The 25996-nt window shown below is 41.0% G+C and overlaps 1 protein-coding gene across 2 annotated transcripts in view; it reads left to right on the forward strand.

Annotated features, from left to right (window-relative positions):
- DYM (dymeclin) overlaps positions 1-25996 on the forward strand; it is a 211258-nt gene that overhangs the window by 83978 nt on the left and 101284 nt on the right. For both annotated transcript variants that reach the window (XM_064736044.1, XM_064736045.1), the window contains exons 11-13: positions 3538-3663; positions 11015-11128; positions 12363-12457. In XM_064736044.1, the coding sequence (XP_064592114.1) occupies positions 3538-3663; positions 11015-11128; positions 12363-12457 (335 nt within the window). The remainder of the gene's footprint in view (positions 1-3537; positions 3664-11014; positions 11129-12362; positions 12458-25996) is intronic.

Raw genomic sequence — 25996 nt, forward strand, 5'->3', positions numbered from 1 at the left:
AGCTAAATACATTCACCCTCTGTTGGACTTGGTGTTTTATTGTTAATAAAGAACCTTTTTTTGCTTTTAATATAATTCTGCTTGGCAAAATGATTAGGATCTTTATGTGTCCTTCTTTACTTCATTTTTTAAAATAACTGATTAAATGTCTGATGTTAGAGAAGCTTACATGTAGTATTGGGCATTCCTTTTCAAAGTGCTTGCAGGGATCCTCCAGAAAGTGGCGGGACAGATGAAATAGAGGGCAGCTAGCACATTTTTTGATAAGCATAGTGTTCTGGTCTGTGGATGGGACTCTGTCAAGCCTTCTTCTGCTTGAAAGAGCAACGAGCACCAGTATTGCAAGTAAATATACCGGTTAGATTTCTGCGTGTAAGAAATGAGCTATTCGATGTGTTTTCTTTGGCTGCTGAATGGAGATTTTGTTGCTGTTCAACATCATTGGAATGAAATAACATACATGGTGATGTATTTATATCAGCTGATACTACAGCAATATTTTTTCCTGTAGTATAAATTTGTCTTAAGCAGGTTGCTGCTTGTATTTTGTTGAGTACTAAAGACAATCTATTTTTAGACTTTACTGGGGAAACCAACCTTGGACTGGATGTAGCACCTGCAATTTTCAGTCTCTGTTTTTACCTGCCACTTGTTTTGGGGGTTAAAAGTAACTTTTTAACGGTGGCTGTTTCTTGCCAGTTAAAAGCTGCTCCTGAGGGAGGAGAGTTAGTAGTGGTGCAGTAGAGGTGGTGTGATGGCTGTGAGAAAAGGGTCAGCAATACAAAAGAAGTCGTGGCTCTCTGCTCAATATAAGGTGGGATAAAACCATTACATAAGAAGATAGGTGTAAAAGTTTTAATGTGTGCATGCGGCACACAAGTATAGAAATGTTTTTTTGGTTGAAAGTCTAGATAAATTTTAATATAATTAAAATATTAACTGAGAGGATTCTTCTCTTTTGGAGGAATCTGTCTCTTCCAGAATCCTGCTGGACTCCTTCCAGACATCTCAAAGGTTCTTTGAATTCTTTTAGAGACCTGAGACCCAGGTTTCGGACCCAGACTTCTTCAAGGAAACTACCTAAAAGTCTTCCTCTTTCGAAGAAAACTGTCTCATCCAGGTTCCACCCAAGACTCCTCCTCCCCAGAGTATTTAAAATTTTTAATTTTCATATGATTAGAATTTTAATTGAATCTTTATTGTAACTTTTTAATAGAAGTGGTTGCTTGTTAACTAGTTTTTGTTTTGAGAACAGTAATACTTGTCCTAAAGATGTGTGTGCACCTCAGCAATCAGTATACAAAGGAAGAAGTGTTGTAAGGAGGAAGGATTATGAAAAGTGTACAAATTGATTCTGGTCCCATCCAGAAATGGCACATGGGAGAGAATTAAGTTACCATATGCCTCCCTGAGTTTTGTCCAGTGTGTAGATGGCACAGAGCCTGAAAGAGGGGTGGAAAGGGAAATGTGGCCAAAGGAGTGGAGGTTTTGGAAGCAGCAGAGGTTTTTTGGGGCAGGAGGACTGATTGCCATGGTCTGGAGTGCCAGACTACTCTTCAGTAGCAAGTGTGGAGCTTTAGTCACAGCACTTTGACATATTGGCTTGTAGGGCAATGACTGCAATGTCTCAGTATCGTGTATTTTTAAATGTAGTTTGTAGCCACACACTTGTAGGACTTGGAGCACTTGAGAACATGAATGGACTTTTTCAGTTACAATTAGTATTAATATGTGTAGACAGAGGGGATATTTTGAGCTATTCTGAAGGAGTATGTTTTGCCAGAGTGGTTTGTATGGTTTGACACAACCAGACTGAGTCACAATTATCTTTAAAGGTCCCTTCCAACTCAAACCATCCCGTGCTTCCATCTGGGATCTGTCTGGAAAACTAAGTTGTTCCAATGGTTACCTTCAGCAAGGCTTTTGTTGTTCTCACTGCAAAGTTGTAAATGCAATTCTTCATTAGTTTTATGTTGCTTCCAGCTCTATCCAGCTTATTTTAATAACTCTTGGACCTGGAAATGACAGAGCTTTTACAGTGCAAAGCTACATGCAAGTGTTGGAGATGGAAACAATTTGAATGGTGGACCAACACACGATGTTTGTCTCTCTCTCTCCCCATCCAACAAAAAGGGCAAATTTTTTTGTCTATGTGCTAATTAGAAGTTCTAGGAAAACCTTGTCTTTACTCAAGACTGATATTCAGAAAACACAAAGATGGTACTCTGGTTTCCAGTGGGGAGAGAGGTTTCTAAAGGATCCTTTGAAACGGCAGGGTTAGGATGTTTGCAACATGTAATTTTAAAAAACATTTTATTTTAATATTGATTTAATATTAATAAAGATGTTACTGTAAGCATATTCTCCTTCAGCTTCTGTTGTCATCTTCTCTTGACCCTGACCAAAGCATGTGTCAAAAGGTTTTGTGGCCTGCAGTATTCAGAGCAATCTCATTTCATTCTAATAAAAACTGGTTTAGTATGTCCCAACTGCTTCGAGGATGGTTGACTGTAAGAGAACATTTTGGTAACTTCAGAGCCTTGTGAAGCACTTGGTGTCCTGGCTGCTCACCAGAATAGGTTTCACATGATTCATCCAGCTGCCTTTGGCCTGTTTTGAAAAACAGCAAATTTTTAGGTGTCTAGAAGCTTCTTGGAACTGAGGGCTTTCTCCAGTTCCTTTTTCCAGGGCTTTTTTGTGATTTCGGCCTATTTCTGCAGCCCAGGGAAGCCACGTTGTACTGAGCCAGTAGAAAGCTAATTTTCATTTGGTAGAGAGACAATGTTTGCATCTGGATTAACTTTAGACTAGCATTCAGGTATGCTTGCTGTTGCAATGAAATCTCATTTTCATTATTATTGCAAGGCTTTGGCTTAAGCTGTTCATCCTGGTGGAAATGTTGCAAGACCTTGGGCTGAACTCTAATCATAATGATCAGTCAGTTCTCTTTGGCTGCATATTATCTAAAATTGGAAAAACAGGCCTCTTCTAGTCTTAACCAAACCCAAACTGGGTTTTTTTTCCTGGTATTGTCTTTACACACCAAAATGGAGTTTACTTTCATGTCTCAAAATGCCTCTGTTCACCTCAGCTTTGGTGTGCTTGGCTAGGTTTGATGAGGAAAGGCTTTTCAGAAGAGGCTTGTGGTAGCACAGATGGGTAAACACAACTTTTTCCTGCTTGGACCGGTGAAAATCTTGTTTAACAATTCTCTTCTCCCTGTAGTGTAGAGAGGAGGACTGAAGCATTTGGAGGTTATGGTAACTGCTATGGCTGGGAATCTCATTTATTGGGGATTGAAATTCCATTTCTGACCACAAGGAAACACTTGTTTAGGCTCTCTTGTGAGACAGAAGGAAGCAGATGGAAGGTGTTTGCACACTGAATGTCGCTGCTCAGGGGCAGTTGTTTCCAGAGGGAGGAGTTGGTGAGAATTGTCAAGGGCAGGGCAATACATGGGACCTTTAGAGCCTCCTCTATTTAGTGTCTGAGGTATTTGAAGACTAAACTGATACACCCCTTTTTCCTTCCCTAAAGGTTCTGCCGATTCTTGAAATCCTGTATCACGTTGAAGAAAGGAATTCACACCATGTTTACATGGCCCTTATCATTTTGCTGATCCTCACTGAGGATGATGGCTTCAACCGATCCATTCATGAAGTGGTGAGTTGCTGTTTTGGTAAATAATCCTTCGGCTCTAAAAATAATCTAAATATTTACTTCTAATAAGATACATGGGCAAATCTGTTCCCTCAGCAGAGGCTGTATGAGTTCATCCAAATTTGATGGCATACGCATCTTTCTTTTGTAAGAAGAAGGAACCTGAAGACTGCTTTCAAAACTTTTCCCAAGTGAAATGAACAAACACACTCCCTCCTGTAGAGAAACTGCTGCAAATATCTCTTTCTCTGTCTTTTTTGGTGTTCCCTGTTACAAATTAGCCTAGTAATAGCTGGGCAGGCTGCCTCAAAGGTGCTGAATGTTTGCCATGGAAGTGGAGGGCCTAGAAGAGGAAAAAAAACAGGAAACCTTTTTTATTTTTTATTTCTCTTGAAAAACTTTGCTTAACTAGTGTGATGCAGCCTTTAGCCGGAGTTGTATTTTCCGTACTAAATGTTACTTCCTTACTTGGCACTTCTTTTTCTGTCTCTCTGTTAGATTAATTTCTATTTTATGTTGTCAGTATAGCAGGAGCCAAATTTTTACTAGCTTTGATGGACTTTGACCATCTGTGCAGGAGAATACCTTGGACAATTATGTCCTAGTTTCCCAGCTTCTAAAGCTATGATACGACGTGAGATATTTGCACTGATTTAATTTATTTTTTTGTCTGAGACACAGAAATTCTCTTTTGGGGAAATTATTATCTTTGTGAATTATTATCTTTGTGAAATTGTTGAAATGCAAAATACTGAAAGCAAGTTTCAAGGTTCCTAAACAGAACACTCTCCCAGTTGAATTTCCAGACTTACAGTATTTTTTCTCTGAAATTCCATATTGTTTAGTATAGCTTGTGTGTAGAAAGCAGGAAGAGATGATTTTAATGCAGTTTCCTGGGAATACTTTTTTGGAAGCAGCTTTTAGGAGCACCTATAGTAACCATACAGATGACTGAAATATTTTCTTGAAACTTTTTCCTGCCTTCAACTTTGTGTGCCTTGAACCTGTGCATGTGCGCCAGAGGTGTGTGTGTGATGTGTATTTTTAGGCTCTGTGTCACACAGACATTTATCCTCTCTCATAAACTGGGCTTGTGTAGAGTTGGAATTCAGCTGGCAAGGTGTTATTCCTGCCTCAGTCTCTTCCCCTGTCACTCTTTGTTCATTTTAGAGGCTTTACACAATACACAAATTCAATAAGTCTTTCAATAAATTCCTTACTGGATGAGTAAAAGTGGAAGTTTTCCCTAAAATTCCTTAATGAGAATCCAGCTGTGGAATGAAAACATAAATCAAGTTTTCTTGTCTGGTTTATCCTGCCTCTCAGCTCACCCTGCCAACAGAGTTGTAGTGTTCGCCTGCAATGTGGATATTGGTTTACTACTTGTATCTTAATAAAAACACAAACCCCACCTTGTTCCTTTAACCCTGCACTGATCTTTTTTTCAGTTGTGACTTTGCTTCTGCCATTTTCTTCACAGTTATTTTGATTTTACTTCAGATGTTCAATAACTGCTTCTTTCCTCTGTGGTTATGTTTTCCTGCCCCGTAGTGCCTGGTTCCATTTGTTAATAGTGCTGTGAGTCCAGAGTTTTGCTGGATTTGGTTCTTGGGTGGATAATGAGAGGTGGCAGTGAGGTGCTGCAGGCCTGTCTGTGTGAGCTTCTCCTACACATTCCTACAAAGATCCAAAGGAGGGAAATAAGTGTAAGGGAAAAAAAAGTTTCAAAGTCATACTTACAAATGCATTCCCCTCACCCATGTGTTTGAATTAATTAAATTGATGTTTTCAGGTATAAATGAGCAAGTTACTGTTCAAAAACTCTAGCATTAAGTATGAAATTAGTCTCATACTTGCTTAGCTATTGACTCCACATCTCCTAAAGCCTAAGAGGGTATTATAGGTCTGCAAAATGGTAGGAGTCAGAAAATCTGTGTAGGCTTTTCTGTAAAATGTAAGCATCTAGCATCAGTTTGATAAACCTCATTCATGCAAGTACATACCAGATTTTAGCAGTTACAGCAGAACTTTTTTATTCCCTCCATCACCTGGTAGAAGATGAAGAAAAAAGAATGCTGTATTTTAGATCAACCTGTTTTTCTCTCTGCTGTGTATGCTGTGTACTGTTCTTATAAGAGCCATGACTGTGCAGTTCATTTATAGGCTATTTTCCTTTGTGGCATTCAACCCACATTTATTTATTGATTTTTAGGATTAATTTTAGTGAGCAAAGTTTTATAAATCTGGTGATTATACCAACTGGTAAGGAGCTCAGGAAACCACAGAAACTCTTTTTGACTGCTGTAGGATGCTGAAGCATTTTTTTATTTAAAATGAATGTGGTCTTAACTGCCTGGAAAATATGATCCAAATCATAGGTCCTGTCCCTGCAATTGGTTTAATGCAGTGGGGTCACTGTAACCACACAGAACTTAATTTCTTTCACTAATAATAACAATAATTATAATAGCAGAGTAAACAAGTAAATGTAAGAATTCTCCAGAGGGACAAGTATTGGTGATCTTTTGTCTCTGATTTATGAAATTCTAAATAAAATTACATCATACATCAAAATAACATCATAAGGTATTTTAATAACATCATAAGGTATTTTATGTAGCAGTAACCTTATTGTGCTACTGTAGCACTTTATGCTGTAGTAAATGGTGATACACTGTAAATCACGATTTAACTGTGTTTATTTTTAGTGTGTCCGAAAATATCTCATGAGTAAAGTTTTGGGAAACTGAGAATTTCACTGCTTGGTGTATGTAAAACTGAGCTCCTGCTCTTTGCATCTTTGCAGTTTGTGCTCCCTAAATCGGAACTATCCAAGAGCCTGGTATTCAAAAGAATAATCAATCATCAAAACATTTTAATTTATTTTAAAATTATTCTTGCAAGACCACCTCAGGGAGTAAGCCTTTTCTTTCTTTACCTTTTTAAGTGTTAACTTTCAAACCAATGAGATTGGTCAGTGGGGGCACTGGTTCCAGGTAAAGGATTTTGAAATTTAAGGTATTTTCATGCTTCATGCCTCTAAAACCCAGAATGGATGGTGGTGGTTGCTGCTGTTGTTTTTGAAATCGCCATTTCAGCTCAGGTTGCTTTCCCCAGTGTGGAGGAGAGCTAACAGGTTCTGGTATGTAACTGTGGATTAATATATATTTTTTAAGAGTATATTTCAAGGACTAGTTATCTCAGTAACTACCTTTTTTTCCCTAGGCTGATATTTTCAGAGTTTCAAGGAAGGTTTCACTGAAGGTTCTGGGGTGAAACTGGAGCATTAACATGTCTTTGTCCATGCTTTCAGCTGACAGCGTGTTACTTAATGAACCCTGGTAACTTCATGTGTTGCATTAGGAATCTGAAATTTGGCAGGTGGCCTTTGTGCCAGGGCTCCGCTGCTGATAATATGACTAAATGTGACCAAATTATCAGTCTCTGGGCGCAGGGAGCAGTCTGTTTCCATCTGCGCAGCAGGGACGCAGCCGGAGGTGGCCTGACGTCTGTGGAAACTGAATATTCTCATTTTGCTGCTCCCAGACCCATCTGAGCTGTGTGCATCCTCCCGTGCCCAGGGATCACGTTATCAGCTGAGATAGGCAGCGACGAGCTGCAGCTCCCGTGGGACAGGACTGTGCTCACAGGGGCGTTTCTGCTGCTGCTTGAAACCACACAGAGCCCTTTGGCTTGGAAAAGCCCTGCAAGGCCATCGAGTCCAGGCATTCCCCCAGCACTGCCAAGGCCACCAATGACTCAAGTCTCCAAATGCCACCTCCACGTCTTGAGGAAAATGTGTGAGAATGGGAGAGCCCTGATGTGACAGCAGTTGGGCTGACAGAAATTTGAAACAGGCTGGGACTGGCTGTGCATGGAACATGGGATGAGTGCAGTAGAGGAGAGGGACAAGAGTTAAACAAGAAGTAGGTAAGATTTTGGGATGTTGAGAAGAGAGGTGAATAAAGACGGAGGATAGGAGCAGTGACAAAAAGCTGAGGAAGGTGAAGTCAGGCTGGGATGGGCAGGGTAGGACAAAGGAGAGTAGCTTCACCCTGACAGAAGACAGGATTAGATGGGATATTGGGAGGGAATTGCTGGCTGGGAGGGTGGGCAGGCCCTGGCCCAGGGTGCCCAGAGGAGCTGTGGCTGCCCCTGGATCCCTGGAAATGTCCAAGGCCAGGCTGGATGGGGCTGGGAGCAGCCTGGGACAGTGGAAGGTGGGTTGAGCTGTAAAGTCCTTTCTAACACAAACCATTCCATGGTTCTGTGATGATAAGGTGTGGGTAGGGGGAGTGGAAGCAGGTGAAAGAAAGAGCTGAGAAGGAATGGGGTCTGGGAGGGCGAGGAGGCAGGAATAAGCTACAGGGAGGGACAACAGAAAGGGTGATGGCTTTATATACAACAGAGATCCATGGTGGATGAGGAAGATGTGTCTGGAGATCTTTGAGGGCCCAAGGTACTACTTGAGACTACTTAACTTGTCCCAGTCCCATTCCTCTTATCCCACTGGGACACTGTGTGGGAGAGAGCACAGATGGAATCTGCTCTCAGTTCCAGCATAGAGTGAATCATGAGCTTCCACTTTGGTTGGTGAAGTGCAGGGATGTGCCCCACAAAATAGCAACAAAGAGGGTGGGAGGAAGCATAAGGATTATTTATTTGTGGGAGGAGGTTGCTTTGCTATTTCACTCATAAATCAGAGACTAGAAAAATTAACTTATTAGAAATTTAATAAGTTAAGTTGATGGTTTTTTGGCCAGAATAAGTGTATTTTGTCTAAGAGGGAAAAAAACCCCAAACCTAAACTCTTGGGTATCATTTCAGAGCAGATTGAGTGAAATTAGTTATTCAATAATCATCAGGAAATACATTCCTTTATGTACTATTGGTTTCAATTTACATTGTGTGTCATGTCAAAACAAATAGTACTTTATACTACCCATTTTCATTGCTGTATTTTTTAAAAGGTCTGTTACATTTTCAATAAGCATTTAAAAGTCAGGAAATTAAATGTGCAACCACAACTTATCCCTGCTATATTTATGTATTACTGAGAGTAACCATTATTTAATGATCATATACTGTATTCTTCATATAACAACATGTTTTTCGTTTGGAAGGTTTCAATGCTGAGCTTCAGATATTTGAGCTTGAGATATTTGCTTGAGATACTTGTCAAAGTGGTTAATTTATTTCTTTATATAAAATCTTCTCTTGAGAACAGGTATATTCACATAGTCATAAATAAGCTGTTATTAAGAAATTATAATTAAGGCAACCAGGATGGATGTCTACACTTACGTTAGCATTTTGCATTTGTGAGGTAACCCATGAACTTGCTGTATCTTACCATATGTTTATTCTTAGCAGCCTTGGGATGATCAAGTTCTCCACTAGCAGAGTATCTTCTTGCAGTTCGTACGTGCAATTCATTAATTACTTATACTAACAGCTTTTAGAATTTTCAGCTGCCTTTTTTTTGTGGAAATATTTTGCTTTGTCTTTCAGGCATTTCCTGTTAATCATCAATGTTGTTCATCCCAACTAGTTGTCCTTGTTTACTGAAACTCCTTGGGTGACTTGTTTTCATTTACACCATCATCACTTTGTTTTAAAATAGTATTAGTAACTTGCTATAACCAGAAATTATATTGGTTTCCGCATCCACTCATCACCTGCTATTTGTGGAAACCTTTCTTGTAGTGATTTCGTGTTTCCTATTTGTTCCTCAGCCTTGACCATTCTCTCCTTAAATACCTCTCAAGTCTTTCCATCTTCCCCTTATTCTGATTTTTTGATCCTTTTAGCAAAAGGTGTTTGCTACACCTCAGCCTCTACCTGAGGATGTTTTGTCACCCTTGCCATAGAATAGTGTTTTCCCCATCTGTAGGTTACAGTCACTGGCTTCATTTTAGCTTCCTTGTGGGAAATAGAAAGGTGCTGACAAAGATCCAGGTACTGGGCAGCATGTGAAAATGGAGATGCTTTTAAAAAAATATTTTTAAATTTATTTCAAAGATCTGAATTTTTATTTTGTCTCATCATATAAAATAAAAAAATATTTTTATATCTCAAACTTTAGGCTTACTAATAAACATGAATCATAGTAAGAATGCTGTTTCAAATGTCTCTTGTACTGTGAAAGAGCTTCCAGAGGTACAGACTCACAGAATGGTTTGGGTTGGAAGAGACTTTAAAGTTCATCTCGGGGTTCCACCCCTGCCATGGCAGGGACAGCTCCCACTGTCCCAGGCTGCTCCCAGCCCCATCCAGCCTGGCCTGGGGCACTGCCAGGGATCCAGGGGCAGCCACAGCTGCTCTGGGCACCCTGGGCCAGGGCCTGCCCACCCTCCCAGCCAGCAATTCCTCATTCCCAATGGGCCAAAATCTGTCCCTGCCCTCTGGCAGTGGAAGCCATTCCCTGGGTCCTGTCTCTCCAGTCCCTCTGCAGCTCTCCTGCAGTCTCTCTTCTCTCTGAAGTTACACAGGGCAATAGCTTTGTGTGCAGTAGTCCTTGTTAAACATATTTATGTTTTGACCGGGAATAACCCTGAATTTATAGAGGATCTTTTCCATGTTTTTAGGACAGTTCCTGTTGAGTCATTTTTACCAGTCCTTCAAGGCAGGGTGTTGGGTACATGTGTTTCCTCCATGTAGGTTGGCTGGCTACAAGGAAAGAGTGGATTGATTCTCCTTCTGCAGTAAACTTGGAAATGGTGATTAACTTCATCCACCCTGATAGTGGAGGGCAGTGAAAAACACGAAGCTCTTAATCTAGCTGATGACTTTCTCATAGTCTTAGGGGAAGAGACTTCATGCTTTTCAAGGGAAATGCTTCAGTGTGAAGCCAACACACTGTTGATCTGCCCCCGACATTCAGTGTGTGTGCTCCTGCCCATCAGTCAGAGCTCCTGTGTGTTGCCTCTTGCCCAGCCAGTGATGAGGGAAAATGGCAAGGCTTTGGCAGAATTACTCAAGTGTCTTGGGTGTAAATGGAGATTTCATAAAGTGTCAAGGGTAAAGATGAGTATATAAGTGTGGTGGCACAGGGCATAGAAATTAGCAAATGCCAAATGTAATCATCTTTCTACACTTGCTATATTTCCATGTGACTTAAAGTTGATGAGATCTACTAGGTAGTAGTAGATAATGCTGCAGAGGTCTGACTTTTTTTTGTTATTGTTGTTAATTTTGTTCTAATTATGCTTTGGAGTACAAAAATTAAGTAACATTTGAGACTGGAAACAAATTTTCGTGTCTTAAGGAATTTGAGACTCCAGACAGTTTCCTATGTTCTTATTCAGACCTAGGTGCTGAAGAGACTTTTTCTTTTAATTTTTTCTTTTTGCAGATACTGAAAAACATTACTTGGTATGCTGAGCGTGTCCTAACAGAGATCTCACTTGGGAGTCTTCTGATACTGGTTGTGATAAGAACCATCCAGTACAACATGACACGGACAAGGGTAAGAGTTGTGTTGAGCACTTGTGAATTCCTAACCTCAGCAGCTTGAATTCAATTTCAAACAGGGGGTGGGATTTTGTTAATTCTATTGCATCCAGTTGTCATCTGGTTTTGCAGAAAGGAAGAAAATAGATCAGCTGTGTTAGCTAAGTGTTTGTGAACTTGAAACAATTTCTGTGCTGTCTTCCAGTTCATTGAGAATGGTTCTCTAAAGATCTTCATTCAGGCATAAAGCCCATCTTCAGTTGAGAAGAAAGAGTTCTTTAGTTTCATGAGAGGAAGTGATTCCTTATAGGCTATTTACCTCTCTGAATGACTTAAAAGTAGGAATTTCAGGTCTATTTATTGTTAGTTTTTTAGGAAGTGTGTCAGGGACTAGGCCTGAGGACCTCTTTGAGCTCTGGCAAATCAAAACTGCTTTGATTTCAGAGCCTTATAGCCTAGATTGACTTTGTGCATTTTTCAATGCACAGTAGGTTTTTTATCTTTTCTGCAAACGCAAACATAGTATCATGCATTTCTGAATATTTTCAACAATTCAAAGCACAGAATTTATTACATAAAACCTTTAATACATTTTAAACTGCAGAAATTATGGATGTTACTTAAATGATAAAAAGAATTGGAAGGAGTAATAACAAATTTGGCATATATTTGGAATATTTAGAATCTGTTATGTTATGTAAATGAATATTTTAGACTTGAATAGGGAAATAAATCCCCTTTGTATTGGATAAGCAGACAAGTTTCATTCTGCGAGAACCCTTGACTTGGAAAGGGCATCAGATAAATGATTATCTGGCCAAATGGTTTCAGGGATGCTGAAATGGAGACCAGTGCTCTAAAGTAAGGTATGATTGTCCCTTACTTCAGAGCTGTGAAGTAGGAAGTTTTAGGATAAGACTACAAAAAGGAGAGAAAGGTAGAGAGGAAGAAAGTGTCTTTGTGTATATGTTACAGCTGAATTGCAACTGTAAATGAACACTGAAAGACAAATACAAACATACTTATACATATATGTATGTATACGCTCTGAAATTTGTATGGAATCACTCTTTTATAAGCCATATGTTTTAAGAAAACATGTTCAAACCTCACTGAGTATATACGTTTTACATTTCTTCCTGTGCTTTAAAAACAACATACATTGCTCAGTCTTCTGAATTACTCCTGCCAGAGGTGTCAGTGCGTATTTGATGTGTTGGTTTTTTTATCTTTCCTCTTCTTTCTGACAGGACAAATACCTTCACACAAATTGTCTGGCAGCCTTAGCAAATATGTCGGCACAGTTCCGCTCGCTTCATCAGTATGCTGCTCAGAGGATCATCAGGTAAATATAAAAACCCTGCTGGAAAAATCATCTCTGCTGAAACTCTGGAGTAGAGAAGCTTGAATTTTGTATGCCTTAGTAGTACAGAAACATTAATTTTATATGCCTTTGTAGATACCAATGAACTAAACAGCAGAAATGATAACTGAGTAACTAAATAATCCCAGAATAAGTCTTAATAGCTCTATATTTGAACCTGCTCTGAATGGACAGTAAAAATACTAGTTTCTCTGTCTGAGAAACTTCTGCCTTTTGATCCTCTTAACAGAACAGCTCAATATCTGCCTTCAAAACAGAAGGTTTTCAGGGGTTTCTTTTAATTGCAAATTCAGTCATGTATTCAGTTATTATAAAAATTCACTGAGTGGTGGTTCTCAAGTGCTACACAACATGGATTCTCTATTTATTTTTTCCTGCATATTTGGAAAAAGGTCTATTTTTAAAAACAGACATAATTAAATGATCGTTTTGTGACAATACCCTGCAAATATGGGCAATAAAGCCTAAATCTATGTTTTCCAAATGATTAAGTGTATTATCCTGTATAGTAGTCAATAGTCAGTGTCTGCTCTGGTTGTAAAACAAGGCCAGAACTTTGAAGAAGCAGAGATTGAAGTTGGTCCTTCCTATTGTGTTTCTGTGCTGCAGAGCACATTGTAAAGGCAGGTAACTCTGCGCCAGGCATCCCTCTCATCTTGGCAGCCAGCCCTGCTCCACGCTCCAAGGGAAACTAGGAAGGTCCTTTTTAATGTGATCTGGAATAAATTGTTACAGGGCTTGTCAGGTACAGACTGCGTGCCAAAAATAATAATTGTGTACCTGTACACTTTGTCAAGGACTGGGTTAACATGACATACAGCTTGTTCTTAAGGATGTAATTCTCTCCAAGACACTTCTCCTTTGAAAATGGTTGGTGGTATAAGTAGGACAGGTTACCAATGAATGCATTGTGTTGGTGCCTTTCACCTGCCTTACACTTGCCCTCTTTTCATACCCTTGGCAGAAGTAAAGAGGGTTCAGAGTTTGAAATGGAGCTATTTTCCCCTTACTTGCCACAGACATTGTCTTAAATATTTGCTGTGCTCATTTCTCAAATCATAGACTTGAAGTCTGAGTTTTCCAAGCCTTTGAAATGTTCTGAAATCAGAGATCCAGGTGTGGTGTGAGATACAATTCTCTGACTCTCAAAAACTTGGTCTGGTTCTTACTGTGATACTTCATTTGCCACTTCAGAGCTTGGTCCTAGAATCCTGGGTTCTGATTTTGTTCTGTTTTATTCTGTGGCTGTTTCTGCAGCCCAAAGTGAGATGTGTCTTTCTGATATATTAGGGGCAGGAAGCAGTTACTTGCTAGTCTGAAGACCCAAGAATTTCACTTTCACTCATTTGATGCAGCTTTTTATTAGGATTCTCTAATGTTTGAGAGCCTTATTTCTAATGTCTCTCAACCTGAATAGTTACAACATAACTTTAACAATGCTGCTTGATTTTTAGCTGTGATATTCTTATTGGAAGCAGACAAGACTTGTTCTGCTGCTTGACGCTGATGAATGCAGAAAGAAGGCAAGGGGGTGAATGGCAGAAAACAGGGAAAGGAGATTCTGTCAGAGTGGAAGATCATTGAGTCCAGCTGTTGTAGTCCTCATCCTTGGAGGTGTTTAGAAGCCATGAGGCACTTGGGGACATGGGTCAGTGGTGGCCATGGGCTGTGCTGGGGGAATGGTTGGACTCAATGGTCATCAAGAGGTTTTCCAACCTAAATGGTTCTATAGTTCTATTCTATGATTCTGTAAATTAGTCTGAGATCTCAGTGGATTTGGAGAATTGTAGACATGTTAGTCTGGTAGGACAGCAGAGAGAAGGATGCTGGCTATCCCAGCCATTGGGTGCTGGCAGAGCTGGAGCTGTGTTGTTCTGCCTGGAAGCAATGTAAGGGTTGGTAGAGAAAATGGTCATACTCATCAGCTGAAGAAGCAAACCAAAGGCAACAAGATCTCTATTATGTATACTATGACATTCTTAAATAGTCCAAAGGCATTCCATGCTGTTGGTTTTAAGCTTCTGTCTTATTGAAGCCAGGCACTCATATTATTATAAGTGGAAATTGTAATGAAGGAGGTGACTTTAGATTTGAAACAGAACCAGCAAAAACAAGAGGAGTATTAGGGAAAGAGGATCTTATTCTGGAATTAGAAAACTGTACATCTGGACAGTAGGGAAAAATGACCACCAAGGCTGGAATTTAATTTGTCGCTGTGATCATGATTGCTTGTAAATCAAAAGACACGACTTTAAAAATGTATTAAAATCTGTTGTAAAGTGTCCTGTGGGAGTAGGACATGAGCAGGCTGGAAGGAAGAGCCAGTTCCAGGAGCAGCCTGTCTCCTGTTAGACTTTACTGCATTTTCTTCTCAGAAACTTTACAGCCTTGGGCTCCTTGGCAGGTTTAATCACAATGGAGGGGGTATTTTGAGCCAATTTCCTCTCAAAATACACTAGATTTGCTATGAAGTTTCAGTTACCAAGAAAAGCAGTACAAATACATGTACTTCTTAAGGGGCTGGTATTTAAATCATATATGGTTCTTCCTTTTTCTGCCTTAAGCGTGTTATCCACAATTACTAAATTTTGCGAGCAGTGATGGACCCAGCTTTGTTTCATGATGACAAAGCAGAATATATATATGTTTATGCTCCTATTCTGCTTCACCGTCAGAGTACAAGCATCTTAATCAGAAAGCGTTTTCTGTGAAGGAAAAACAAAATAGTATTTATATTACATGAAGTATTTCAGGGTATAGGTTTCTAAATTAAGTAGCTCTGAAACACTTAAAATCTGCTTAGCAATACAACTGAATAGACAGTAATAATTTAAACCTCACCAGATGCTCTAATGACTCCTTCCTTAATGTGAGAATTAATTCCATTTCCACACAGACTTTTTCCTAATCCTATTCTGAGCAGAGACAGCCAGTTGTTTTAAATTCTGAAGACTATTTTCTGTGAAAGAATGAGCTGGGAATATTCATGTTGTGCACTTAAGAGCTCAGTAAAATACAACTTCATAATGTTGGGTAATTTGTATCACGTTTCAGCAAAGCATGAAAATTGTCTGATTTGTATAAATCTATCACAAGCAGCTGCTGGGAGTTAAAAATGGAAGTAATAGATGTTTCCTAGTAAGATCCAGGGTTCTCTTAGTGTTGGATGTCCTCTGTTGTAGATTGCCCTGACTTTGAAATCCTTGCCTTCTCTGATCCCTGTGTGAGGGATTCATTCACTGAGGAGTTGGACTCTTAAGATCCGTGTGGGTCCCTTCTAGCTCCGAATATTCTGAGATTCTCTATGCACTGCTACCATGGGTTTGTATTTAATTACTCAGAGCTTTTTTATCAGCAGATTGCTGAGGGTGGTACTGCACTGCACTGAGGAGTGCTGCTGTTTGTAGTATCTTAAAGTTATATTTAAATGTACCTGCATAGTAGAGCAAGTATTCAGTTTGTCACTCAGCACTGCAAGTCAGTTTGCATTGATTCCTTTAACCTATTTGGCAACAGCTTTCGTTCATGATATCTGGCTTTTCTGCAGCTTGCCTGACTGCTGTAGTTTATGTAACACTTGGAGGGTCTTCCGCAGATCACCTGTGTTCTGGCATCTCCTCTCCATGTCATTCTAATAAAATTAGTGACAAGAAAAGGGCTGATCACTTCAGGCAAATGCTTTTCCTGCAGCTTCATGCTTTGGAATGTTTCTATTTCCTAAGCAGGCATATGCCACTAGAGGTTGCCATGCGCCTCACTAATTAGACGTGGACTTTTAACATCAAATGATTTCATGGGGTTAGAAACACCATCCAGTTTTCCATTTGTTCTACATAACCACCACAGCTGCTCATGTGCAGGGCTACGTGAGACACTAAGAGTTCTGTTGTTGCACTTGTGTTGATTTCTTTGGTAGTCACAGAGGTTTCAGTGAGATTCAGGGAATGACATGAGGAAAGAGGTTTGTGTAAATTCTCCTGATGCTGGTAGGAGTCAAATGGAATTAGAGAAGAATGTGTGCTTTAAAGGTGTACAGATCAGAGACGTGTGTAACTTGTGCATGCTGTGGGATGCAGTAGGTTGTGCTTGAGTGTCATCACAGCCCTGCTGTACCTGCTTGGAGAGCAGAGTTGGAAGCCTGTCCACCAGCTGCAAACATTGTTTATTTCTCTTTTAAAATAAGTTGTGAGGGATGTCCTTAAACATCAATGCTTGTGAAGTCTGACTGCATTGCTGTAGTTCCTCAAATCCGAGAGGACGATGAAGCCCTGAATGCCCTTTTTACTCTTCAGTAAAAAAAAGTCTTCATCTTTTTGTAGCGTTGATTATGTTTCTTAAGCTACTGTGAAAATTGCTACCCTTGATGATACATATTGCTGTATTTGAGAAGTTTCAGCTCCCCAACCAAACCATTTATTTGCTTTATGGTTTTCTATGTTAGTAATTTAATTTCTTTGGTATGGTTTCCTCTTACAGAAGTCTGATGGGATTTTCCTGAACAAAAATGTTTATGACTGTTGTTTAGGAAAAAGAGTACAGGATGTTACTTTAAACAGTGCTTTGAAAGCCCTGTTTATGCTGAACTGAAAATTGTCTTTAAGCTGTAATGTGTGAGTTTCTAGAGGAACAATGAATTGCTACTGCAACTTATTTCATATGATCCCAGAATAGTTTCAGTGGGAATGGACCCTAAAGCCTATCTCATTCCACCTTCCATTCCATGGACAGGGACACCTTCCACTAGACTGGGTTGCTCAAAACCCTGTCCAATGTTTTCCTTAAAGTAACTGTAAATAAAATTTTTTCCTCATACCTAATACAACCCTGCCCTCTGGCCCTGGGAGCCATTGCCTGGCTGCTGTCCCTGCCTGCCTTGTCCCCAGGGGCTGTGCAGCTCTCCTGGAGCCCCTGCAGGCCCTGGCAGGGGCTCTGAGGTGTCCCTGGAGCTTCTCTGGTGCAGCTGAGCAGCCCCAGCTGTGCCAGGCTGGCTCCAGAGCAGAGGGGCTCCAGCCCTGGCAGCATCTCCGTGGCCTCCTCTGCACTGGCTGCAGCAGCTCCAGCTCCTTGTGCTGCTGGAGCCAGGGCTGGGGCAGCTCTGCAGGTGGGCTCTCACCTGAGCCCAGGGGCACAGGGGCAGGATCCCCCTGCCCTGCTGCCCACGCTGGGGGATCAGCCCAGGGCAGGGGGTTCAGGCTGGGGCAGGCCCAGCTCTCACCCACAGCACCCCCAGCTCCTTCTCCCAGGGCTGCTCTTCATCCATTCTTTGCTCAGAAAAATTTGTATGAATCACTGTGTTTCAACAAAGAAGAAAAGTACTTACAGAGCAGCAAGACCTGTGTGATCTGACCCATGTATTAGAGGCCACATTGAACTGAAACATCTGAAATTGTTAGTGTGAGTGTGATGAAATTAAAATTTGCCAATTGCTTAATATCATTTAGTAGTGCCAATAATGAGATGTAATTGCTGGCTCAAAATTCTCTAGGCTGCTCACATAGGAAGATAAACAAATTTGTCTCCCACACAACTTTAGACTCTGAGCTTTCTGGTTTTCCTGCCTTTTTTTCTTTGATGTCCACAGTGCTTTTGGGAAGCTCTTTAGCAGAGAGCTTCCTCTACGATTGGAGAATAGTAATGGGATAGTTGGAGCAGAGAACTACTGAGATGGAGTTCATAAAATCAAAGGTGCATCTTAAGGGGAAAAACTTGGAAGCATAATCCAGGTTGCTGCATTAATGCTTCAAATTTGTGTGCTTTCTAATTTAATTCTCATTTGGAAATGTGGGTATAGAACAGAAGTGTTTTTTCTCATGCAGGAGTTGTGATTTTTAAATTATAAAATTTGAGCTAAGTTGGCATTTTAGACTTCAACTGAGATGTCTAAATTGAGCAAATAGAATTAGGTGAATAGAGTATGCTGTAATTTTGTTAAGCTCATAATTTTGGCATCTTTCTTACAGCAGGGAAATGAATGGGGTTAAATTAGAGCAGTTTTTCAGATTAAAAAGTTCCTAGAATTGTTCCAGATTTGGGAGTTGAAGTCCTTTGACACTAGGAAACCTTATTTTGAAAGGCTCTTTCATTTTGGGAATGTCAGCTTTCAGTAATCAAAAAGCAAGATAATGCTAGTAAGATGTTCAATGACTGATTTATAACCTATACATTTATTAACACACAACATGAAAGCTGATTCCACCCTCCTCCATTCCTTCCCTGTTGGTACTGTTGGAGCGTGGGGTTTGTGTTGCTTAGAACTGCACATCCCCTTATCTGGGGATGGTTTGAGATGGTTTGAAACGCACAGGTTTGTGTCACCCCATGGACACCAGGAGCCTGGGCTTGGCTGGGCTGTGATGGTACTGTAGGAATGATCAGTAGGCAAGGGTTTTACAGCCTGGGTTCAGATCTTCATCTCTTAATTGGGCCATTAAATTAAATCTCAGTTTACTGATCTCTTAATCATACCAGGGAAGTGTTCACAATGGCAGCCCCTAGAGAAAAGAGGCTGCTCCTGCTCCCATGGCAGCAGACATTGAGAGACTTCACAGGTTAAATTATAACATAATAAACGATGAAGCTGCTTGGAATTAGTGCCCTGTGGCCAGAGCTTTTAAATACTGAACCCTCTAAACATCAGCTTTGTACTGCTCAATAGTGACCCCTCTGAGCATCAGCTTTCCCATTCCTTTTTTAATCAAAAGAACAGAAGAAAGGAAGGAATTGAGGGTAATGAACAGTTTCACTAAAGCAGTGAAATCTGCCTCTGCAAATAACGTGAGGGGAATAGTCAAAAATCCCTGGTTTCTGATAGTAAAACTCAAGTACCTCCAGTCTGAGCTGTTCAAGAATAAAAGATAACTTTTGTCCTCTTTTGAATCACATATAGGTTGTGCTAGAAAGAAATTATTTCAATGATAGTTATCACAATAGTATGACTATTTTCTAAATTTTCTAAATGTGATTTTTAACCTAGGCTTATGTTAATTTCACTGTCAGTGCAGGAAGCCCCACAGCCCTACTCTCCAATTCCATGCTTTAGGAGAACCTGTTGATAAAAAAGGTGGCTTTTAGTAATTCCTATCCCTGATTATTTCCATGCAGACCTCATATCACTGAGGTGAACAGGCAAAGAGCATTTCTGTGGATATAGCTTCAGGTTTATCTGCAATTTAACCAGCTTGTTTAATTTTCTGTGTTTGCTTTAAAGCAGTAGCTGATGACCTGTTCATCCCAACAAACTTAGGTTGCCATTCTGTACTTGGACTGGTGAATTTGTTACTTTGAAAAATCTGTATTGATTTTTCTCTCCATCCTTCACCTGGGTGGTGTTTACCATGTGCTGTAATATACGGGTTCTGGCAATAAATTCTCTTCAGAATGGAAGGCTGCAGAACCGACTGATTGAGTTTGCCTCAGAAATAAGAATTAAAATCCTCAAAGACAATTTAGTGCTTCTTAACTTTGAAATAGTTTGTAACATTCTTCTCAGAAAAGAAAGCATTTATTGTGTAGCCTGGACATAAAATGGCTTCTCTCTGCCAGAGGGCAGGGTTACATGGTATATTAGGAAGAAATTCCTGGCTGTGAGGGTGTGGAGGCTCTGGCAGAGGGTGCCCAGGGAGGCTGTGGTTCCTCCTGTGTCCCTGGAAGCATCCAAGGCCAGGCTGAATAAGGTTTTAAGCAACCTGGGATAGAGGAAGGTGTCCCTGCTCATGGTAGGGGGATGGAATGACATGATCTTGAAAATCTCTTAAAACACATTCTATGATTCTGTGATAAAATTACACTCTGTTTATGAGAAACTGCTTTATAATGAGAATTTTTTTGACCCCTATGTAGTGCAGCAAAAGTGGTAATCCCATTTTTATTAAGCATTCCAAGGAGAGTGAAAACTAGCGTCTTCTCAGAAAAAGGGCCTTCATAATAAACTCATGCTCAGGCTGTGTTTGAAAGATGACACTGTGGAAACGGAACACCAGGCAACTTCAGGTCCCTGAACAACTTTAATTTGCTTTTCACCTGTGGGCTGCCAGTAGCCAAGGTTGTGTGTGCAGTGGGATACCTGGAGACAGTGTTGGAGTCACCTGGTGAAACCTTGGGCAGCTTTGCCTTCTCTTCCTTGAGCAATCCACAGGCATGGGCTCCCTACTGTGTGTGCAGTGTTTTTTATACCCCTCATTCTCTGCTCTGTCACTGTTTCTCCTCAAACCCACGGAGGGTCTTGAATCCCTGGGGTGCCTTTTATTGGGAGACAGAAGCGATTTATAAAGATCTCAATAGCGTTAAATAAAAGAAACATATGCTGGCCTTATTAGTAGCTTGTTGACCTAGATTAGCTGTGGGGAAGCTTATAAGCTGATCAGCCATTCCAAAATTGGGAGGTGTCATTGCAATTAGTGGGAAAAGCTGTGACAAAAGGGAAGACAACAATTGTTCTGACAAGGGAAAAGAGAATATTGGTAGCAAATGGGCTCTTGCTGGCATGACTTAGGGATGTAAATAGAATGAGTTACTTTTTAAGAGGAAAGAAGCATCCTTTGTTACTGAGAGTTGGGTGTATTTGTGGTCAAATGTACTAAAATGCTGCTTTAGCTATGTCAACAGCAAGAGCAGTACCCCATGTGTGTGCTTGCCTGTTTTTGCCTGTGTGTAACATATGGAGGTGGGGTTTTAGGCTGATATCAGCTGTTTCCAACATGGAAATATCATTGAACTTGGTTTAAGCCTGGTTGAACCTGCTGGGGATTCTGAGTGGGCATCTGATGGGACAGTAATACCCTCGTCCCCCATCTGGCACAAGCAGTTGAGTGCCCCACATGCCGTTGGAAGTGTTTGCAGCCCGGGATCCCCGGCTCAGGGGTCATGGAGGCTCCCCAGATGGACAGATTGGATCAGTGTGGGCCCTGGAGGGGCAGCAGTTGCCTCTCTCTGTGTCGGGGTTTTCTCACATGGACCAGAGCAGTTAAACTATCTTACCTTCTGCTCTGCACTTAATGGTCACAGGACTCCTGTGAAATGACAGTTTGATTGCTGATTTGGCTTTAAAAGATAATTAGTATCAAAATGTGCACTACTCTGAAAGCTCAACCTTGTACAAGGTAGTTTGCTCTTTCATGGACCACTTTTTGTATCTCTGCTGACTTATAGGCACAACCAGCAGGATAATTCTGTCATTTTGGGGGGGCAAGGCACTACTACAACTCATTTTTCTTCCACCATCCCAGAAAGTCGTGTGATATTTCAGAGTCTTACAGACTGCATGTCACTGCCTGGCAGGATGTATGATTCAAATCATGAAGCCTTTCAGGGCACCCAGAGCATCACATGTGTCACACAGAGCTGGAGTTAGGAGGGAGAAAGCCCCATTGTGACATCTTTAATTATTATGAATGACCCTTTCATCGTTACTGTGTCGCATAAGCTCTTTGGAAACAGTATAACTTGATAGAGTGTTCAAATTGGGGAATTAAACTTTTCTGTTTTGGTGTAACCTTTGAAACTGTTGATCTTGTGAATCTCTTCTGATAGAGAAGAAGAAATATCTGAAGAAACCATAGAGAAATAACTATTTTTCTAATAGACTTCCAGTGTTGTTTTACAGATTAATTTACAGAATAGACTGGGGTTGTTCTGAGTTGTGTCGCTTAAGTTTTCTGCATGTTTAATGCTACAGGAAGCAAAAATGAGAAATCAAGTAGGATTATTCCACTCCTGCTAATGCAATTTTGATTTCTTTTAGCTGGAAAAAAATTTAAGGCCACTGAAGTATTTGCTGGGTTGTGTCCCATTGTATTATTTGGGATTTGGATATCTAATAGGGGGTCATAGAATGGTTGAATCAGAAGGGACCTGAGAGATAGCAAGATGTGATCTTTATAGATTTTGTGTTATTAAAAAAAAACTGTTTTAAACCAATAAGTTGTTCCACATAAGATTTTTCTGAGATTTAAAAAACCAAGGGAATTCTTTTAGAAACTATTATTTGCCGTTCTAGTAGAATCCTAGAAACTGCAGTCTTGTCTTCTCAGTTTGTTTTGAATGGAACATATTTATGGGACATGTTCTTTAACAGAAATAGAGGTGACTCAAGATAATGACTTGCTTGAACCTGTAATTTATCCTCAGTTGCAGGGTATTTGGCTCATTAGTGCTTTATTCTGATACAACATGTACTCTTTCCTGTTTAGAAATTTTCCCTTTAGAAAAAAACCGTGCACTGTGATCTGAAGAAATGAATAATGAACTTTTAAGGATTTATCTGACAAACTAAAATGGTTGTAAGTAAACATTAGTATGGAACAAAAATGTAGCCAAAAATACACCATTAATTTTTTTTTTTTTCCTTGTCAGGCTGCTGCTTATTTCACATTTTAACTGATGTCATTATATACATCTAGTATTTTTCCAGCTCTGCACTGCAGTGAACTGATGTCCCTCTCCACTTGTGTGAAGTCAGGGTAGGCACGAGTGGCTGCAGGAGGGAAGCAGGGCTGTGTAATACCCAACTGACCTGTGTCAGTGCCCTCCAAATGCCTCCCTCCTTTCCACCACACATGGAAATTTTCAGTTCTTTCAGATCCCCCACTTCGGTGGGGATTTTCAAATAGGCTTTCTAATGGATTTTGGGAATAGAAAATAACAATCTATGAAATTTCTGAGTCTCTGAAGTACTCAAATGGAGGTATTTCCTCCACCGTGTATTTTCACTGGCATTTTTGTGGCTCTCAAAGACAATATTGCACATTGAATCATCTGACATTTGTAAATGGAGGGTGAAACTATAGGTACAGGCAAAAGAATCGGGATTTAACAACTTTAATGTGCAGCAGGTCTTTATAACCATTGAATGACTCAGCCTATTTAATGGTAATGGCCTTCAGCAAGTTTAGGAAATAACAGGCTTTTAGGTAAAGTAAGTGCACTTAGTTTTGTAATGAATAAACAAATTTACTATGAAGTTTTGTAGAGGCACGCTCCTGTGACTCAGTTGTGTGCTGAGGTCTGTCTGCAAGTGCCCCAGTTACCAGGGGCTCAGATGGATGGATGGATGGATGGATGGATGAATGGAGGGATGGATGGATGGATGATGGATGGATGGATGGATGGATGGATGGATGGATGGATGGATGGATGGATGATGGATGGATGATGGATGGATGGATGGATGGATGGATGGATGGATGGATGGATGGATGGATGGATGGATGAGGGATGGATGGAGGATGGATGGATGATGGATGGATGGATGGATGGATGGATGGATGGATGGATGGATGATGGATGGATGGATGATGGTGGATGGATGGATCATGGATGGATGGATGGATGGATGGATGGATGGATGGACGGATGGATGGTGATGGATGAGGATGGATGGATGATGGATGGATGATGGATGGATGGATGATGGATGGATGGATGGATGGATGGATGGATGGATGGAGGGATGGATGGATGGATGGATGGATGGATGGATGGATGGATGGAGGGATGGGGGATGGATGGATGGATGGATGATGGATGGATGGATGGATGGATGGATGGATGGATGGATGGAGGGATGGATGGATGGATGGATAGGGATGGATGATGGATGGATGGATGGATGGATGGATGGATGGATGGATGGATGGATGGATGGATGGGAGGGATGGATGGGATGGATGATGGATGGATGATGGATGGATGGATGGATGGATGGATGGATGGATGGATGGATGGATGGATGGATGGATGGATGGATGATGGATGGAGATGGATGATGGATATGGATGATGGATGGGTGGATGGATGATGGATGAGATGGATGGATGGATTGGAGATGGATGGATGATGGATGGATGGATGGATGGATGGAGGGATGGATGAGGGATGGATGGATGGATGATGGATGGATGGATGGATGGATGATGGATGGATGGATGAGGGATGGATGGATGGATGGATGGATGATGGATGGATGGATGAGGGATGGATGGATGGATGGATGGATGGATGGATGATGGATGGATGGATGGATGGATGGATGGATGGATGGATGGATGGATGGATGGATAGATGGATGGATGGATGTTGGGTGGGTGGGGCAGAGGGGCTCAGACACCGCTGCCCTCGCGTGCCTTGCCCTCTGTTGCCACTGTCCCCCGATGCAGGATTTTCCAGGTTCAGGCAGACGGAGATGCAAATGCCTGTGTTAATGAGGGTGTCGTAGCATCTCTGTAATCCCATACAGAGCCTGTGAATTATCACAAGTGTCTAGCCAAAGGATAAAAGCACAGGAGGTTTCCAAAACAACATTCCCATAGAAGCATCTCTTAAGCTGCTGGCGATATGTGCCTTCCAAGTAACCAGTGCATCTGGGTGATTAAAGCCTTCGCCTTTGTCTGAAACATCAGAACTGAATAGACACTTCCTCTGAGCTCTTTTAGATCTTTTTTGCTTATGGGTCATCAGTTATTTCTGTCTGCTTTTAATATATAAATCCTTTTGTTCTTTCTGATAGAACTTCATCTGTACAGAAGTAATTTGGCGTTTTCTGTAGAAGAATCTCGTATATTTCTCATTTTGTTTTCAGTCTATCAGACATCTCCAGAACTTGTTTGGCTTTCATTTCCTTGCCCTCCTTCACTATAAATACTTTCATGCATGAAAATAATACTCCTCTCATAAGCCTGTCGTGTACATTTGGCCAGTACTGTGACAGAGTGCTGCTTCAGGGCATGGGAACTTACATCTGTGACACATTATCACAAATAATCGCTTCTTAAGCATTTAAATAATTTTCATCCTTTTCTATGTTGTTATGGCACCTTTAACCCCATGGTGACCCCTCGCCACCAAACTGCTGTTTTGCAGTAATGTAATTTAAAATCCTGTCATCACTTTATGATGTAAGATATAAATTTAGGGGTACTTGCATCTGAAAAGAAGGCCTGCAGGAATGAAGTATTTTTAGAAATCTATGAGAATGTTACTTGGAAGAGGACATTCGTTGGGGATCAGGAAAGAAGGAAAGTGTCAGCAGTGGAAAAGGATCAAGTCAGGCTTACTTTAGAACTGACACATCCATGTCCACAGGATCTGGTAAAACACATCCAAGAGTGCCATGCGTGTTGACTTGTGGCAATACGAGGGATCACATCTGGAAAACTGCATCCAGGTTTTGGGCCCCTAGACATAGCAGAGGAGCTGCCAGACTGGAGGGAGTCCCATGGAGGGCTGCAGGATGGCTGGGAGCTGGTGTGGAAAGGTAGGCTGAGGACACTGGGCTTGTTTAGCCTGGAGGAGAGAAGGCTTTGGGGCAAGGCTGCAGTAGGGCGGTCACAGAAAGGGTGAGCAGCATTCCCATGTGTATGAGAAGGCTGCTGGGAAGTTGGAGCCAGGCTCTTTATACAGAAGGGTGTGGCAGGAAGATGAGAGAAGATGGTCAGGGGGTTCCAGGCTGAGGGAAAAATGCAATTTCTCATGGTCATGGCAGAATTGGCACAGCAGCACAGGGAT

Source organism: Zonotrichia leucophrys, chromosome Z (genome assembly GCF_028769735.1).
Source record: "Zonotrichia leucophrys gambelii isolate GWCS_2022_RI chromosome Z, RI_Zleu_2.0, whole genome shotgun sequence".
Lineage (NCBI taxonomy): Eukaryota > Metazoa > Chordata > Aves > Passeriformes > Passerellidae > Zonotrichia > Zonotrichia leucophrys.